This window comes from Terrapene carolina, unplaced genomic scaffold (assembly GCF_002925995.2).
Source record: "Terrapene carolina triunguis isolate 2854851 unplaced genomic scaffold, T_m_triunguis-2.0 Scaffold130, whole genome shotgun sequence".
NCBI classification, from domain to species: Eukaryota; Metazoa; Chordata; order Testudines; family Emydidae; genus Terrapene; species Terrapene triunguis.
This window is the reverse complement of record NW_020664481.1, coordinates 37,871,227-37,889,354: the sequence shown is the minus strand read 5'-3', so window position 1 is coordinate 37,889,354 and position 18,128 is coordinate 37,871,227. Positions and strand designations below refer to the sequence as shown.

At 41.7% G+C, this 18,128-nt stretch overlaps 1 protein-coding gene across 1 annotated transcript in view; it reads left to right on the top strand.

The window, feature by feature from the left end:
- The window catches only part of PEPD (peptidase D), a 228,231-nt gene that overhangs the window by 205,371 nt on the left and 4,732 nt on the right, over positions 1 to 18,128 (top strand). Inside the window, exon 14 of the mRNA XM_026652794.1 lies at positions 13,372 to 13,563. Within this exon, the coding sequence (XP_026508579.1) occupies positions 13,372 to 13,563 (192 nt within the window). The remainder of the gene's footprint in view (positions 1 to 13,371; positions 13,564 to 18,128) is intronic.

Genomic DNA, 18,128 nt, shown 5'->3' with positions numbered 1-18,128 from the left:
GGTGGTCATTTATGTACCATGATCAGGGCCGGCTCTAGGCACCAGCAAAACAAGCTGGTGCTTGGGGCGGCACATTTTTAGGGGCGGCATGGCCGGCGCCAGAATGCCGCCCCTAAAAATGTGCCCCGGCCGCCCTAGCTCACTTCCGCTGCTGCTGCCGCTCGCGCACCGCTACTCGCCCTCCCTCCCAGGCTCTCAAGCCTGGGAGGGAGGGGGAGCAGCAGCACGCGAATCAGCTGTTTCGCTTGCCGCGGCCGCTCAGGGTCTCCCCCTCCCTCCCAGGCTCTCAAACCTGGGACGGAGGGGGAGATCCCGAGTGGCCGCGGCGCGGGCGCCGCTTCTCTCCCTCCCTCCCTCCCTCCTAGGCTTGAGAGCCTGGGGGGGAGGGGGAGGCAGGGAAGGGGCGGAGTTGAGGCGGGGCCAGGGGTGGGGTAATTAAAAAACGGGGGGGTGGGGGGCGGCCAAAATTGTTTTTGCTTTGGGCGGCAAAAGTCCTAGAGCCGGCCCTGACCATGATCCTATTGGTTGAAATACTGAACAGTCGGGAATTGGATGTTTCTTTTTTAAAAGCTACATTTCACAGTTATGATGTTAAATACTGATGGAGATGTCATTTGAAAGCTGTGTTAGGTTTCAACAAACCACAGGGTTTCACATTATCTCAGTTATGCCACATAACGGCTGCTCTTTGGGGATTGCCTTTTTTAAGGAGAGGGAAGAAATCATACGTAAACATTTGAACCTATGTTTTATTTTAAACATTACGGTGTATAGTTAATGACTGACACAAAATTACAGAAATGCCAGTGTACTGGAATGGGCTTTTCAGTTTTAATTTAATGAAAAAGAAACAAAAAATAAATTGAACCCTTTGCTGTGTGCAAAGCTTCATCGCTAACTTATATGGCACAGACAATTAGTGGTCCTTTGCCCTCTGTCCATGCTGTTCTCTCACCTCATGTTGGCATTGAACTCGCATCACAGGAACCACTTGGCAGACTCAAGGGAGATCTGCTAGTGGACTCCAGAATCTAAGACCCCAGGCAACGCACAGTCAACCTTTGGAACTCGTTGCCAGGGAATGTTGTGAAGGCCAGAACTATAATTGGGTTCAAAAAAGAATTAGATAAGTTCATGGAGGATAGGTCCATCAATGGCTATTAGCCAAGATGGTCAGAGACACAACCCCATGCTCTGGGTGTCATAAGCGTCTAACAGAAGCTGGGAGTGGACACTGGGATGTATCACGTGGTATTTGCCCTGGTCTTTTCATTCCCTCTGATGCACGTGGCATTGGCCACCATTGGAAGACAGGATGCTGGGCTAGATGGACCATTGGTCTGACCCAGGATGGCCATTCTTATGCTTCATATACTTATGCCCATACTTAACTTTAAGCATGTGAGTAATTTTGACTTTAAGCATATGAGTAGTGAAACTACTTCCACTTATAGTTTAATGTTTGTGAAATCTTTTGCAGGCCCGAGAGCCAAGTAAGTTTTAGGACAGGTGAGAGGAATTAGTAAAGTAGGATATCTCCTGCACTTTTAAAATTAACTACAGGATATACATTTTCTAAGGCCAGAGCCTCACGTACAGAGGGAAAACCCAGAATTGTTTTTCAATTAGATATAAAGCAACAGATTCTTCTGATCCATCACAGACCTTTCTTCATTACAAATCAGTAGTTGTCCCAGCTACACCGGAAGAAAGACAAGATGCAATGGATGTGATTTAATTAGACGGCAACTTTATTCACTTAGAATAACTGGGAATAACCAGCAATAAATTGTTTTGAGCAGATCATCATTAGTTCCTTGTTTCCCCCTATTTGGAAGAGTTGCTGTCAGCCCTCTTACAACCCAACCTGGTCCCAGCCAGCCTGTTTCTGGGCCCCCTCATATGAGGATGAATGGGTCTGGAAAAAGGACGGGAAATTGGCTCCCACCTGCACCAGATGTTAGGAGCCCTGAACCTGCACTTCTCCAGCTTCTTTAAGGGATGCTTTCTTCTAAATCCCCTTCCAATCCATTTTATCTGAGAACCATATCCCCTCTGTGAGAAGTACCTCCACTAGACATCTTCCACAAGGAGTGCCCCCACCACCTGATCCAGCCACTTTCTGTTCCTCCCTGCTCTGTCCAGGTAGATTCTGCTCGCCACCTCCATTTGCAGAAGGGACCCCATATAAGGGCAAACAACCCCCTTTCTTCCAACCAGCTGGATAAGGACTCACCACATTCAGTTGTGGTGAGCCAGTTTCTACAAACGCTCATATAGCATACAGAGTTGCTTTCTTTTCCCTTATGTGTTTCGGGAAAGGAGTTGTTTATATACATAAATCAAAATTAACAAATGTTAGTTCTCTTGTATATTGTACAATCTATTTTAAGGGCTATATATTCAAATTCTGACTAATCTGTGTCTGCAGTTTTGCAGATGCAATCAGTTGTGGGTGCATAGGAATTTAGAGATAAGAATTAAAATACATTAAGCTCTCCGTTGCAAGTTTGTAAAAGGAGTGTAATTGTATGCTGAATTTATGAACAAACACTGAAGTTGAATATAGATTGAGTGCATATAGTCATGTAATTTCATTCTCAAATTAAACATGCATTTGCATACCTAACCACTCTAAAAATCTGATCCTAGATATCCAACTTCCTGATTTCTGTTTGCAAAGGTTTGTATCTACAGTTGGTCTGGAAAAAGGATAAACAATGAGGTGGCAAAGTTTGCAGATGATACAAAATTACTCGGGATAGTTAAGTCCAAAGCTGACTGTGAAGAGTTACAAAGGAATCTCACAAAACTGGGCTACTGGGCAACAAAATGGCAGATGAAATTCAATGTTGTTAAATGAGAAGTAATGTACATTGGAAAACATCCCAACTATACATACAAAATGATAGGGGCTACATTAGCTGTTACCACTCAAGAAAGCGATCTTGGAGTCATTGTGTTTAGTTCTCTGAAAACATCTGTTCAGTGTTCAGCAGCAGTTAAAAAAGCTAACCGACTGTTATGAACCATTAGGAAAGGGACAGAAAATATTATAATGTCACTATATAAATCCATGGTACACCCACACCTTGAATACTGCATACAGTTCTGAACAACTCAAAAAAGATATATTAGAATTGGAAAAAGTACAGAGAAGGGCAACAAAACTGGGGTATGGAGGGGTATGGAGCAGCTTCCATATAAGGAGAGATTAACAAGACTAGGACTGTTCATTTTAGGGCATGTCTACACTTACCAGTAGATTGGCACTGCTGCAATCAATGCATGCCATGCCAATCAATGTCAATTTAGTGGGTCTGGTGAAGACACACTAAATCGATGGGTGAGCACTCTCCCATCAATTTGTGTACTCCATCTCCCCGAGAAGCGAAAGGGAAGTTGACAGGAGACCCTCTCCTGTCGACACAGCGCAGTGTAGCCACCGCGGTAAGTGGATCTAACTGCATCGACTTCAGTTACATTATTCGCGTAACTTAGATCGATTTACTGCGGTAGTATAGACTAGCCCTTAGAAAAGAGACTGCTAAGGTGGGGGATATGATAGAGACTTATAAAATCATGAATGGTGTGGAGAAAGTGAATAAGGGAGTGCTATTTACTCCTTTACATAACGTAAGAAGCAGAGGTCACCCAATGAAATTCAGAGGCAGCAAGTTTAAAACAAAAATAAGGAAGTACTTTTTCATGCTATGTACAGTCAACCTGTGGAACTCATTGCCAAGGGATGTTGTGAAGGCCAAAAATATAACTGGGTTCCAAAAAGAATTAGATACGTTCCTGGAGGATAGGTCCAGCAAGATGGTCAGGGATGCAGTCCCATGTGCTGTGTCCCTAAACCTCTGACTGCCAGAAGCTCGGACTGAATGACGGGATGGATCACTCAATAATTGCTCTATTCTATTTGTTCCCTCTGAAAAATCTGGCACTGTCTATTGTTGGAAGAAAGGATATTGGGCTAGATGGCCCATTGCTCTGACCCAGTATGGCTATTCTTATATTATGTTCACATTTCAGATGACTAGATAACTCTATCTACAAATGATTGAGCTTGTAAAATTACAGGTCCAAAATTAGTTTGGTTTTGAAAATATGATGGATTAGGAGTTTGGGGAAAGGAAGGAAACTTTTAAAATTTGGTCTCTGAGGCACTTGAACGTCTGCCTCTGTGAATTCTATGCAGAGTTTAGGCTATAATACTACCAATGTTGTATCAGGAAATCAATGGAAGTAATTGTGCACGCATCTGAATTAACCATCAACCTTTCTACAGTATTTTTCTTAATTAAATTATAAATATACACAGTTGGACACTGCAGCATGAACACACCGCTTGTCCATGTTAACTAAAAGAAGGGTCTTGGCTATGTTTCATTTTCTTATGAGGAGATGATACATTTTAAATATATTTTATAGATTGTGAAGTTCTTTTGGTGTGTTTTAACATTTACCAAGTAGGCTGCTTTTATGAGGAATTTCACAATGCTGTTTGTGTGCTTATTACATGCTATGCATATGCTTGCCATATCCTGTCCTATTTTCTAATTAGCTAAGAAGCAAGTTACTTGCTTTTGGCTGAGAGAATTTTGAAAGCATTAAAAATTACTTTAAAAAAGAAAAACTTTCCAAATACTTATTATTCAACTATTTTTCAAGTATAAGCAGCTAAATTTGGAATAACACAGTAAGTTTTTCATTTCCTAATTTCTATCCATCACAAAGTATGCTGTGTTCCAAAAAACTGATTCCAGACATTGTTATCTTAGATTAGTTATTCATTAGTAGCCAGGTTTTTGCAAAATTGGCAGTAATATTTTTTTTCCAGTAAGCAGCTTTCACATGCAGCATTCAGTAAGCACTTTCTTACCCTGACAGCAACACTGAAAAATGTATGCAAATATCCTATACAAATAATGTTGTTTTATTCAAAATATATATATTATCTTTCTCTTGTTGCTTTGTAAAAGCTTTTAGTTTTGGCAAACAATGTTGGTAGTATATAAACTACACTTATGGCCAGATTTTCAAAAGAATTTATCACCCAACAGCTCCCATTTAAGGACCTAAATAAGTGCCCTGATTTTAAGAAGTTCTCTGCAGTGAACCGCTCTCAAGGAGAAACCTTGCCCTAACTAGCGTACTTCTTAAGGGGAGCTGCTGGATGCTGAACACTTTTGAAAATCTGGCTGCTTCATTTAGGGCCCTAAATGGGAGTTGAGCAGGCTTGAAAATCTGGGCCCAGTGGTATATGCTAAGTACTTCAGAAAATCTGGCCCTCAGTCAGAAAAAGCTAACTTCAGAGTATGAAATCTCCATTAGGTTTGGCGTCAACTGTAGCATTTAATCATGGATACAGTTTTCCCACACACTTTCATTTGTTTTCTGAGTAAATTCTTTATGGGATATAAATGAGGATTTGTGCCTGTTCGATTGAAAAATGTTAAACATTTTACATCGGAAGACATGGTTGAAATTTTCTTTTAAATCCCAATTCCTTGTCTCTTGATTCTTGAGATGTTTCAATTTCATGTTGTATTAATTGACTGTAAGGCTCTGTAAAATGCTAAGTATATTTTAAGGCTTTCTGCAATAACAAATCAGTTAATTTAAGTTGGGTTAACAGCTGTCCCTTGGACATCTCAAGTTATAAAAAAAAAAGTTGTAGAATTGATCTTTACTTTGAACATCTCTGGTCTTAATTCCCTATGTTCCTTGTTTTTAGATGTATACATTTACAATTAGCCATATTAAAACGCATATTGTTTGTGTGCACCCTGCTTACCAAATGATCCAGATTGTTCTGTACCAGGGACGACTTCTTCATTACTTATCACTTCCACAATTTGTGTCATGGGCAAACTTTATATCAGTAATGATGTTGTTTTCTTTCAGGGCATTAATAAAAATGTTAAAATAGCACAGGGCCAAGAACTGATCCGTGTGGAACGCCACTAGCAGCTCACTCATTTGAAGACGATTCCCCTTTGACAATCACTTGTGTAGGGTTAGTTCTGAGTTCATCCTTATCACTGTAATAAATTGTGTAGCTGGAGTGAAGATAAGGAGGAACTTGCTTCTCTTTCTTTATCTTTTCATTTTAATTCAGCCCCTTTTCTGCAATATACTGCCATGTGGGCCACCTTGGCAATGAGCAGGAAAAGTATTGCCAAGAAGAAAATTTGCAAAGGCTTCCCATATGGAAAAATCCTATAGACTTTAATAGGGATGAAACCAATCAGGTTCTACAGAAATTAGCCTGAAAAACCAAGGAGTTTAGTACAGAATAGAATCCTTTCTATAAGACTTTTAAAGCAACCTATATAATTTAATGGAGTATTATACCCTGGCTATGTAATTCTACAGATGTGGAGAAAAGTCATCATTCTCTATCAAGTCCCAAAGACCTTTTCTGCGAGGGTTTATTCTGAAGTTTTTGGATTTACAGGTTGTAGTAGAAAAAATGGTTTTTAACATAAACAGTAGAGGAAGAAAGCTCAGTTCGTGATATAGTGCAGCCCCTTACCTACCGAGTTATGAAACTTTGACTTCTCAGGGTCTTTACCCCTTCATTTGAATATCAGGAAACTGATTTTGTTTTGTGTTTCTTTTTAATTAATACTCAGTCCAAAAGTCTTTACATTTGGGAGGGGGAGTTTAGATCTGAATTTTGCTGTGCCAGTCCATCTCTGTTTTTAAACAAGGACTAACATACATATCGGTGGGTGTATTCAGAGCAATTTACACTATGTGCAGGTTATGATTTTTGTGTAAAAGATTGTGATCATATACACCTCTACCCCGATATAATGTGACCCGATATAACACGAATCCGGATATAACGCGGTAAAGCAGTGCTCTGCGGGAGGGTGGGGCTGTGCACTCCGGCAGATCAAAGCAAGTTCGATATAACGCGGTTTCACCTATAACGCGGTAAGATTTTTTGGCTCCTGAGGGCAGTGTTATATCGGGGTAGAGGTGTAGTTATCTTTTAAACTATATACAGAAAATAAGATGTAAAAAGTATTGCTATGGGGTGAGTTTCCAGTTTTATGCCTTTGGGTTTTTGCAAAGGCAATTCCTATTAACATTAATGACAAAAGGCCCACAAAAGAAAAAGCCCAGAATATCCTACATATGTTCTCTGTCTGTAACAAAAAAAGTCATTTGAGTATTAATGTTCCCTATTCTTTCCGATTATATTGTAGCTGCCAACATGGTGATTTTACCATTCAGTATCTGCCATTTACTCTCATTCCTGAGTTGAATTAAATCTGTTGAAATAGAAAAAACATTCAGTATTTTTCAGTACTTTCATAATGGCAGCAGGGGAACCTAGTGACATCTGAGAATGGGGAAGCACAAATGACCTGGGAAGTTAAAATCAGAACCAAGTTACAGGAGTAGATTAAAATCCCAATGGCAGATAATTCTGCTTCCTGATGCTCTTCCAGTCATTGCAGGGGAAGTTTAGAGTGCAGTTTAAACTTGGTGCCTATGAAAAGAAGAAAAACTTTTTAACATAAAAATAGCTAAATTACATTGTGGTCTCAGTTTCCCCAGTGTTAACTTTTAGTTGCATCCCAAAAGCTCTGACAAGTAATTAGATTATCCTATAGAAAAGGAAACTGTGACTCCCAAGTACCAGGAGAAGTATATGGTGCTTGAAGCAGGTACTCATCTAACCTGCTGTCAGTTTCAAACTCAGTTGACTAGCAGCTCCTTTAGCTGGCTGGAGTCTGCTAGGGCTGTCGATAAAACCCAGACAGAATGGTAACTGGAGATTACTTAATTCACTGAGCAAGAGAACCAAGGATTTAGGGAGAAGGGACCAAGAGACCAATTGTATGAAATTCAAGGTTTTATTTTATTGTTAGCCATTCAGGATTCTTTTTTTTTTTCTACAATAAATGAGCTCATTAGACATAGATGTGCACAATGGGTGACTGATAGAACAACTTGACTCTTATTTTTAATATAGATTTAGTATAATATAGATGTTGATAGTATGATTATTTAAATAATATTTGATTTTTAATTAGAGAACATAGTCATGACTGCAGTGCACTGGACGTGATCTAAAACTGAGATCCCAACTTGTGCTAGCTAAAGATCCCATGGCAACTTAATAAGAAAAAGTACCAATGTATAGTTTGAAACCATCTAAGAGCCTAGCCCTGAGAATATTACCCAGAGTTTACAACTACAAATAGTCATATTGGACCTGCTACAGCCACTTTGAGCTGTCCTAATCAGGCTGATATAGATTCTCTGTGAGGGCTGTGGAAGGATGTGACCAGAGCATCTCTACACTCAGGCAATCCCTGTCTGATATAATGGCCCCTGGGGAGCCATTAGCAGCTGATACAACTAGCACATGCCTGGGGCTCCCTCTTAGGTCCTGTGCCAAGCACAACTTGAGGACCCACGGACTGGGGACACGAACCTCACTGGAACTACCCAATTACATATAAGCATTACATCTGGTAATATTACCGGGACTGGACCCTAAGTTAATAAAACACTTTGGATCCCTCAGTAGAAAAAGTACATATAAGTATAAGATATTGTATTATTGTTATTTTTATTCTTATCAACTCCTGATGATGGCAAGATGTCCATGTACTGAGGCAGCCCTTTAGTTTTAATTGGATCCTTTTACTAAGAGATAATCAATGTCTTTTTTCACCTCCGAATTTCCTTTTTATTCCAAAAGAAATCTGTATTTCATATTACTGCCCACTTATCTTAATTTGAACTTTTATTTTGATCACATAGTAGAATACTCAGTTTACATAATAATTCTGTTGTTCCCTTGACAGTGCTTGTTGCCTAGACTTGCTGTTTTTTGTTACCTTACATGAACCATTAATTGGAATCCAATGTTCTTGGCAGGAGAACAGTTGCAAATGACAGTGTCATACATCTGTGCTTACTGTGGGCCTGAACCAATTTTCAAATGCAAATAGAACTTCAGAATAAAATCACAGTGCTGGAATATGGTTTTGGATACTGTTTGTTGCTTGATGTGTACAATAAGATAAACAGTTCTTCAAAAGCAAGGCTTCCCAAGATACCACTGAATGTACCTTTTTAGATGCATGGGTGCTAAGATGTTTACTATACTACTGTTCTACATTTCTCTTTGGGGCAGGGATTGCCTTTTTGTTGCTTGTACAGCACCTAGCACAATGGGGTCTTGGTCCATGACTGGGCTCCTAGGCACTACTGCAATACAACTAATAAAGTCTAGTGATGCAGCACTCTCATTTTGATCCTCCATTTCAGCTCTCAACAAGCAGCAATGCTCTAGAGAGTATTCAATGCTTGATTCAAGGTGTTAGTTATTTGTGTGAGAATGCTGTATGGAAACTTCAGTTATAAAAGGGAGAAAATCTAACAGAGGATTCTGGGGTCAATGGGACATATTTTGCCCGCCGAGTTATGCACCCAATACAGTATGATCTTTAGTAGGGTGGCCCTGGAAACAGCAGTGTTCCTATTTTCAGGCCTGCCCCAGGGACCCTGCCAGCTTTACAGAAAACAGTTGCTTTAGCCCAGTTTTTGTAAATAGCTTGAGCAGACTCTGCACATAAAGGATATGTCTACACTGCAATTAAAAACCAGGGTTGGGCTAAGGGTCTGTTTAATTGTGCTGTAGATCTTGGGCTGGAGCCCGGGCTATAGCACCCTATGAGGTGGGAGGGTCCCAGAGCTCGGGCTGCAGTCCAAGCCTGAAAGTCTGCCCCGCAATTAAACAGTCCCTTAGCCTGAGCCCGGCAAGCACAGACCAGCTGCAGGTTTTTAATTGTAGTGTAGACACGCTCAGAGAAGCTGCCAGACACCTGAGCTGGTGAATTTGATAACCAGTGAGATGAGTGCTAGTATGTCTAAAAAACCAGGTACCACATAAGGTACTCAAATATCAGAGTGGTGAGCATAAGGGTATGTCTACACTGCAATTGATGGGGATCGCAGTTTAGGTAGGCATACCTGTGCTAATTGTAATCTAGCTTAATGTGGCTAAAAATATCAGTGAAGATATGGTGGCATGGGTTGTACAAGCGCACTTGGAACTCAGAGTACTTACCATGTTGCTAGCCCAGGCCAGGCCAGGCCAGGCTCTGTGCCACCATGCCTTCACTGCTATTTTTAACTCGTTAGCAAGATTACGGCTAGTGTGGGCATGTCTACCCAGCTGCAATCACGCTTCCAGTTGTAATGTAGACATACCCTGAATGTACCTAGAGAGAGAGAGATCTCTTCCACCCTAGCCTGTCACATATTGACACCCTGCCCCTTTTCCTTCCCCACGTGCAAGGCCTCTAATAAGCTACTAACTAGCTCTGCCTACACATGGGAAAAGGAGGGTGCTCTTGGGTTGAGAGAGGAAGAGGGAGGAACTGGCCTTATTTCCTTTTGCCAAACCCTCCAGTGCACACTTTGCTGCCCCCCCCACCCCAAAGAGTGCCTTTAACTGCCCCACTTTGACCCCAGTAATAGGGTTCCTGACTTGTAACTTTGAAAATCTGATCTCCCCAATCTTTACTCTCTGCTGGAGGTTCTCTCCCGTGACGTTTTGGTGCACAAATTTAGCTTTACCCCATAACCACATCCCCAGCCTCTACTAAAATCCAAAGAACCTGGGATTGGAACTTAGAACAAAAATACTTTGCTGTCAGAAACAGCAGATTGCCACCAGAGCAGTTGTAAATTACTCTGTGCTTATTGATAGCAAACATTTGTCATCTCTTGGGAGGAAGTATTAAAAGCAGTATTTGACTGCAAGCAGGACAGATAAAACATCTGTGCCATGTTCTAAAGGCTGAACTTAGAGATCTTAACAGTGAGCACCAATACTTTCTTTATAAGAAAATGTCTCTCATCTCATTTGTTTTAAGTGGAAAGTAATAATTACAAAAACAGTGTCAATGATGCCTTCAGAGTTTTTTGGCATCTTGGTTATTTTCGTTGTATATCAATTTATCTAGCAAATGGCTTGGAATGATTTGCAAAAAGGAATTTAAAACCAAAATTGGGGAGATAGAGACTTAAAAGTCAAATATGGTTTGTTAGTTCAGGAGAAGTTTGTATAAAGCTGCTTAGATATATTTGGAAAAACTCCAAAAGGCCCCTCTACTAATCGAATTCTTTACAGCTAATGAAAGAGATTAATCCACAAAACTGGATGCCCTTATTTCCTTGGCTTTAAGCATTACAGAATGAGACCAAGATGACATAGCTCACGGGACAGCAGTGAAGGAAAGATGCTCCATCTCTGTTCAATTATAAATAGATCTTAAATAATTAACGTATTGATCATTTCAGCATTTAAGACCTATACAAATTCCAGATAGTGATTGTCTCCCAATCATAGCTCAGCAAGATGATTACATCTGAGCTGCCCTATTTTAGGTTAAACCTGGTGAATAATAATCCTGATCAAAACCCATGAAAGCAAACAAACGAGACCGGGTTTATCAAATAAACCCTGGAAATGTTCAAAACACGATTCCTAAATACCACTGGCCTTATTTTCAGAGGCTGCTGAGTACCCGCAATTGCCACTGAAGTCAGTGATAGAGGTGAAAATCATCTCTGAAAATCAGGCCATTCTTTTAGCTACTTAAATATGCATTACGCACCCACCTTTGAAAATATTGGCCAGGGTAGACGACATACATGAGAAGAGACTAAATACCCCGAACGGGAAACCCCAAATACAATTTCGGTGACTGGCAAAAATAAAATAGACTTTATTGCTTGAAGAACAGGAGTACTTGTGGCACCTTAGAGACTAACAAATTTATTTGAGTATAAGCTTTCGTGGGCTACAATATGCTCAAATAAATTTGTTAGTCTCTAAGGTGCCACAAGTACTCCTGTTCTTTTTGCGGATACAGACTAACACGGCTGCTACTCTGAAACCTGTCTTTATTGCTTGAAATTGCCATTTAGTATTGATGAGAAATAAGCTTTCTCTGAACTGAAAATCAGAGCTTTTGAGCAAATAGTATTGTGAGTATTATACACTTTGAAAGGGGACAGTTCACTGAAAACTAAAGTATGGCTGATTCGGGCCCCTCATTCTGCCACCTGACATACGTTGGTTCACTTTTATGCCTAGTCTCTGACCCTCAGCTGACAAAGGCTGAGGGTACTGGAGAGGAAACCTGCTTAATCCCTGGAGGAAGGAAGTGTTCACTTCACCATTACAAATAGCTGTACTAACAGTTCCAAGCCCACTATAGACAAGGATGTTAGCTTTAAGGGATGAATTAGCAAAGCTCTGTGAAGACCAGAGAGGAGAATATCCTTATCCTGCAAACACTTCCATTCAGGCTTAACTCTACTCACATGAGTAGTCCCATTGGCTTCAGTGGAAATACTTACAGGTGCTTAACTTTACATATGTAAGTGCTAGCAGGGTTGTGGCCCTATGATCCATATATTGGTCATCACAATATTTTGCTGCTAAAATTATGCTGAAGACACAAAGGATTTTGATGTTTTAATTGAAGAGAGTGGGATTTATTTTTATTCAGGTGTTGCAATACCTGGCACGTTTTGGGGAAGATTATTAATATCCTCAACCAGTCTCTGCAATATTTCTAATTTCTTGACTAAGCATGTCTTCATATATCATTGTACTTCACCAGCTCTTGGAAAGAAGAGAGTGTTTTACTTGTCAGAACTTGATTGCTTCAACTATGTTTTCAGTAAAATCAGTCAGCACCATGCTGCCTGAAAGTCTGAATCTGAAAAAATCTAGTTCCAAATGGACTGCTGTTGTGAAGTCACTCAAGATGAGAACTGTTGTAGACTCACTGCTTTTGAATCACGGTCATAAATGCATTTTAATAACATTCAATAAGGATATTGATTTGCATAACCTTAGAGAATTGTCTCATGCTCCATAATTCAATTCCTTCAGCAATAAAATGGGCCTGTTTTTCAAGATTTGTAATTCATTTTAAAATGTTACGTTGGAAATGCTTTACAAAGGGTGCAGGGGGAAGAAATAATACAAACAGTTTTTATTTTTCTAAAGGGGTAAACAAGGTGGGAGTTCAATACCAAGTACATGGTGAGCCAGCATTTACACTGTGAAAAAAAGCTCCGTTTACACAGCTGAATTTAAAGCTGTGAAACTATTTGTGTGAAGTGCAGATGGATATGAAAGTTAAGATAGAGATGGTTGTATTGTGTTATTTCAGTCCTCCGCTTCCAACTCCATTTCTAGCCTTTCTGGGTTTTCATATGTCCTTAGAGGACTCAACACAGAAGAGTTATAATAAAAGGCTAACTGTGGATTTATTTTTCTGTCATTTAAAACAAATGCTTCTTTCCTAGGGAGTTGACCGCATTGACCTTCCAGGCCTCAAAAGTTTGAGAACTGCCCGCATTCTTAAGGAAGGCATGGTGCTGACCGTGGAACCAGGCATTTACTTTATTGACCGCCTGTTGGACCAAGCACTCAATGATCCTTCACAGTCTTGTTTCATCAATAATGAAGTCCTGCAGCGTTTTCGAAGATTTGGTGGGGTGAGTAACTTCACTGGGTTAGATAATGGTTCTGGCAGATTTTCTGCTTTGTCTTTTCATGCATGTGCAGGAAGAAATTTGTTCTAGAAAATTTAATACATTATGAAGGAAACTACTTCTGTAGAGGACACTTTGTCAGTTGAGTCCCTCAGCCCAACTGCGTGCTTTCTAAATTCGTTCTTTAACTCATTCACCTCAGATTAACTGGAGGTCCATTTTCTTCACTGATAAAAGTACTCTCCTCCATCACTAACAGGCTGCATGTTAAATAAATGGCATGTCTACAGGGCAAGGCAAAGAAACTTGTATATTATGAAATAAGATACCAAGGTTCATATTGCTGACTTAGTTTCTCCTCAAACCAGCAACACAAAGAGAAGTGTTCACTTCTCCTATTGTGGAAGGAAAGCCTTGTGTTCCTTAATCCAGCGTGGCGTTAGTAAAGAACTGAAAAAACCCTTTGAGCAGGATTATAGTTGTCATGAAACCTGTGCACCAAGAATGGTGAGGTTCTATATAGGGAAGTTCAGGGTTTTCATGAGCGTGTAAATTTGACCTTGGCTGCTCAGGCTCCATATTGCAAGGCCTACCTGGCAGATTGTGCATGGAGGAGGATGGCTGTCTCAGAATAGAGGGTATGGAGTATGAGTCTTGCACCACTAATGACCCCAAATTATCATTTACATCCTAGTGGCTGGTGTGTATGTGAATAAGCAGAGGGACTCATTCCCATCATGCTGTTTGTGACACTTCTCACGTCACTAAATTCACTCTAGAACGTTTAACCAGTTAGATGCCTTCAGATATGTTTCTCGTTAGCAAAATTAGCATTTTTGAAAGGTGTCAGATTGACACTCTGAAGACTGTAAGTCCTATGTTCTTCCACAGTCAAGAAACAACACAGGCAGTAGGAATTGAAGCTTCCCCTTGTCAGTATATCCCTTAATTGTCAGAGAGGCTTTTAGTTCAGCTGGCACTCCTTGGCTTGTCTGCTGAGACTCTCAGCAAGGATAACACTTAGTGGCAATTGTGGTGGTGATTTAGGAATTGTCTGTAACCCTAATTTATCATAATCCACCAAACAATCATCTGCTAGTAACAGCTTCACCACTGTTGATCTGAGCTGGCTTTGAACCGCCAACCTAGAAACAAAAGGTTCCATATTCCATTACCAATCCTCTGAGTCATCCAATCTACTATACAACTGGCTTTAAAAGTACTATATCCAAAGTATATAATCTTATCACACGATGTGGGACTTTACCCTCTGGTGTGTAATTTGGGATGTTATCTTACCTTGTTATTTCTTTTGTCAGTACCTGCCAGCCAGTCATGATCCTGATGAATGAAAGGAGTGCGTCATGTTTAACTCTGCATTTTCTAACTTTGAGCGTGTCATACTGTATTTGACCCTCAAACCTGTTTTAAAGGGACACTGTAGACGCCCTTTCCCAGTTAAACACCACCATAAAAGTAGGCTGGGTTTTTGTTACTTATCCCAAGAACAGACTTTGGGAACCATTTAGTAATTGGATTGAATCCTGGCTCTCTTATCTTGGAAATATTCAACCAAAACCCCCATTATTCACTGTATTGGTGCAAACACCCCAAAGGAGGAATACATGTTTGCGTTTTAACTCTGCAGGACAGAGCATGTGGGGGGATACATGGACTCCCATTGTGTGTGTTTGGAGTAGAACAGTCCATTTTTTGCTTCTATCCACGAGCCCAGCATTTCTAAGTTGTTGTCCAACTAACTCACTCTTCATGTGTTGAACTGTAAATGTTTCCCTCCAGGGGGTTTCATGAGCCCCCAAAATCCAATCCCTTCCCTAATTTTTGCTTTATCTCCCTTAATGATGACTGCTGTTTCCATCTAAGAAGAACTGGATTGGGCCTCTGAATTTGCCAAGGGGATTGGTGCACAGGAAAGGATTGAGCCCCAGCCTCAGTTTCCAATCCTCATTTATTATTTAAAATAACAAAACAAACACAGGTAGCTTAATTCTGTCCAGGAAAAAAAATTGAAATAAGTTCTAAAACTGAAATACATCTAAATTTTACAGCAAAGTTTAAAAGTAATACAATAAAAATACCTTGACAATCCTTCTAAATCTAACTCTTAACATGATTCCTGGGAGATGAAAGATACTCCCCAATGAATGTTACTTAGTTCTTAGTAACTGCATTCTAGTTTATTTCCATTTATACAGGCTGAGTTAATACCTCTTCCAAACACATTTCAGGAGAATTATCCTCTACAAACTAAAAAGATCTCAGAAAGTTGTCTGCAGTACTAATAATTGATGATAATATATGAGGCTCATCACTATAGCGTCTGGCTTTACTTTACAAGACTTAAATTGAATAGCAAAAAAACTATCCCAAAAAAGGAATCAAATTCCCTAATTTAATACTGCAAAGCGTAACTTAGCCAGTAAGAGACAGGAGATTCCAGAACCTGCAGTGAGCACGTAAATAAGTGGCCAGACTTTCAAAACTGTTCAGCACCCAGCACTGTTTTCTGTGGGAGATTTTAGGTAGTGAAACTGTTGAACAGCTCTCATGCATGCTTCATCACATTCTAAATGTGGTCAATTGAAGGCTCAGACATATTTCTGGCAGGAGCAATTTCCATAGGAGAGGACCTACCACTGGGAATTCTTGTCTCCCAGGCAGGAACAACCTCTCTCTCATCCCTGCCCATCCCAATCAGTAGAGAAACTGAGCCTTTGTTAGTCTTTTCTTCACTAATGCTTAGAACTGGCCAAAGAGAGGAAGCAGAATACAAGTAAAGCTCCAGGAGAAAGTAAGAAGAGACAACACAGAGCTCCAACGTGGGTGCCCAGTGCCGGGTTTACAGTGGCTCCATGGAGGGGCCCCGGCCTGCTCTGCTTGCACTGCGCCCTGAGACGCCGCTGGCTCCCCCCGCCCACCACTTGCTCCTCTCAGCCTGCCCACCAGCTGGCCGAGGGCTCCTCTCCGCCCCCTGGCCACACCCCCTGCTCCTCTCAGCCCCCTGGCCAGACCCCAGTGCACCTCTAGCTCTGGGCAGTCTCTGCTTCCCACCACCTGTGGGGCCCCAGGTGTGTGTGGGGGGGGAACAGTGTGGAGGGCTTTGCTGGGCCCCTCCAGGCAAGTGTGTCTTGAGGGATCCCGGCCGGGGCAGGTCCTGGCCTGGCTGATCGCGCCACTCCCAAGGGGCAAGAGCGATTTCCGGCCGTGGGACGAGCTCTGGCTGTGCTGACGGCTCAGCCTGGCAGACACAGTCGCCTCCCAGCAAGGCTGGTGAATGCGGCCGGGAGGCAGGGCGTGGGGGAGTGGGTCTGGGGGGGCGCTGGGCTGTGAAGGGGCAAGGAAGTTCTGTGTGTGTTGGGGCACTAGGGAGTGGGGGTTCTGTGGAGGGTGGTGTTGTGTAGGGCACTGTGCATTTCTAGGTGGGTCTGGGGGGGCGCTGGGAATAGTGGGTCCGGGGGGCCTCTGGCCATTGGGAGTCAGGGGGTGTTGGGCGGGGGGGAGGGGCTGTGTGATCTGGCAAGGGCCTGCCCCCAAGGGGAAGGGGCACGCTGGCAGCACAGGCCCGGGTGGGCCACTGTGCATCTGGCAACTGCCGGTTTGTAAATAGTGCCCTTGCGCTGGGCGGGGCCGCCCCTGCCATGCCATGCCCCATTGCCTCTGGCTGGCCCCTTGCTCCGGGGACTGACCTCCCCGCGCCATGCTCCATTGCCTCCATGGGGGCCCACAGATATGTTTGGCGCCGGGCCCACAAAAGGTTAATCCGGCTCTAGCTGCCTAAACTGCACCTGCAAAACTTGTGCACATATGCAAGTCCTATACGTAGGTGTCCAAATGACCCGTGTGTGTGACAGGTTCGTGCACTTTATGGGTGCAACTAATGTGCTCAGACTTAACAATTTGATTTGGGGTCAAAAATGGATTTATTGGCATCACTGTTTTCCTGGAGGTAGTCAAGAAGTTAAAGTCTATATTATTAATTGTGCCAGTTTGGAGAGTAAGGATGGTCTTGAGTGTAAAATACTAGACTGGGACTCAGCAAACCTGGGTTCAATTCCTTGTTCTGCCACAGACTTCTAGTGTGATCTTAGGCAAGTCACTTTATCTCTTCGTGCCTTAGTTTCCCACCTGTAAAATTAAGATGATTTTTCTTTCTCATGTCCTTTGTCCTGTCTATTTAGATTGTAAGCTATGTGGGGCAAGGACTGTATTTTATCATATATTTGTACAGTGTATAATACAACATGGCACCGGTCTCATCTGGGTCCTCTAGATGCTTCCATAATACAAATGATTGTCCAATTTAGAAAGTCCCTTGTAGTTTTATTTATCGTGCAGGAGAAGTGGCTGGTTTCCCCAAGGGAAAGTGGAAGGCTGACTACCCTAGCTCTAAACAGTACCCTCTGAGCTTATCTTTCACATGTATTGGGGTTTGAGATTTCCATTTCTCATAAGCTGATTACTGATCTAGGCTGTTGATGTGATGTTTTCTCTAAAACCCAGCAAAACCAGCCAATCTGATTTTCACCTATTATGCTCAGTCTCTGCTC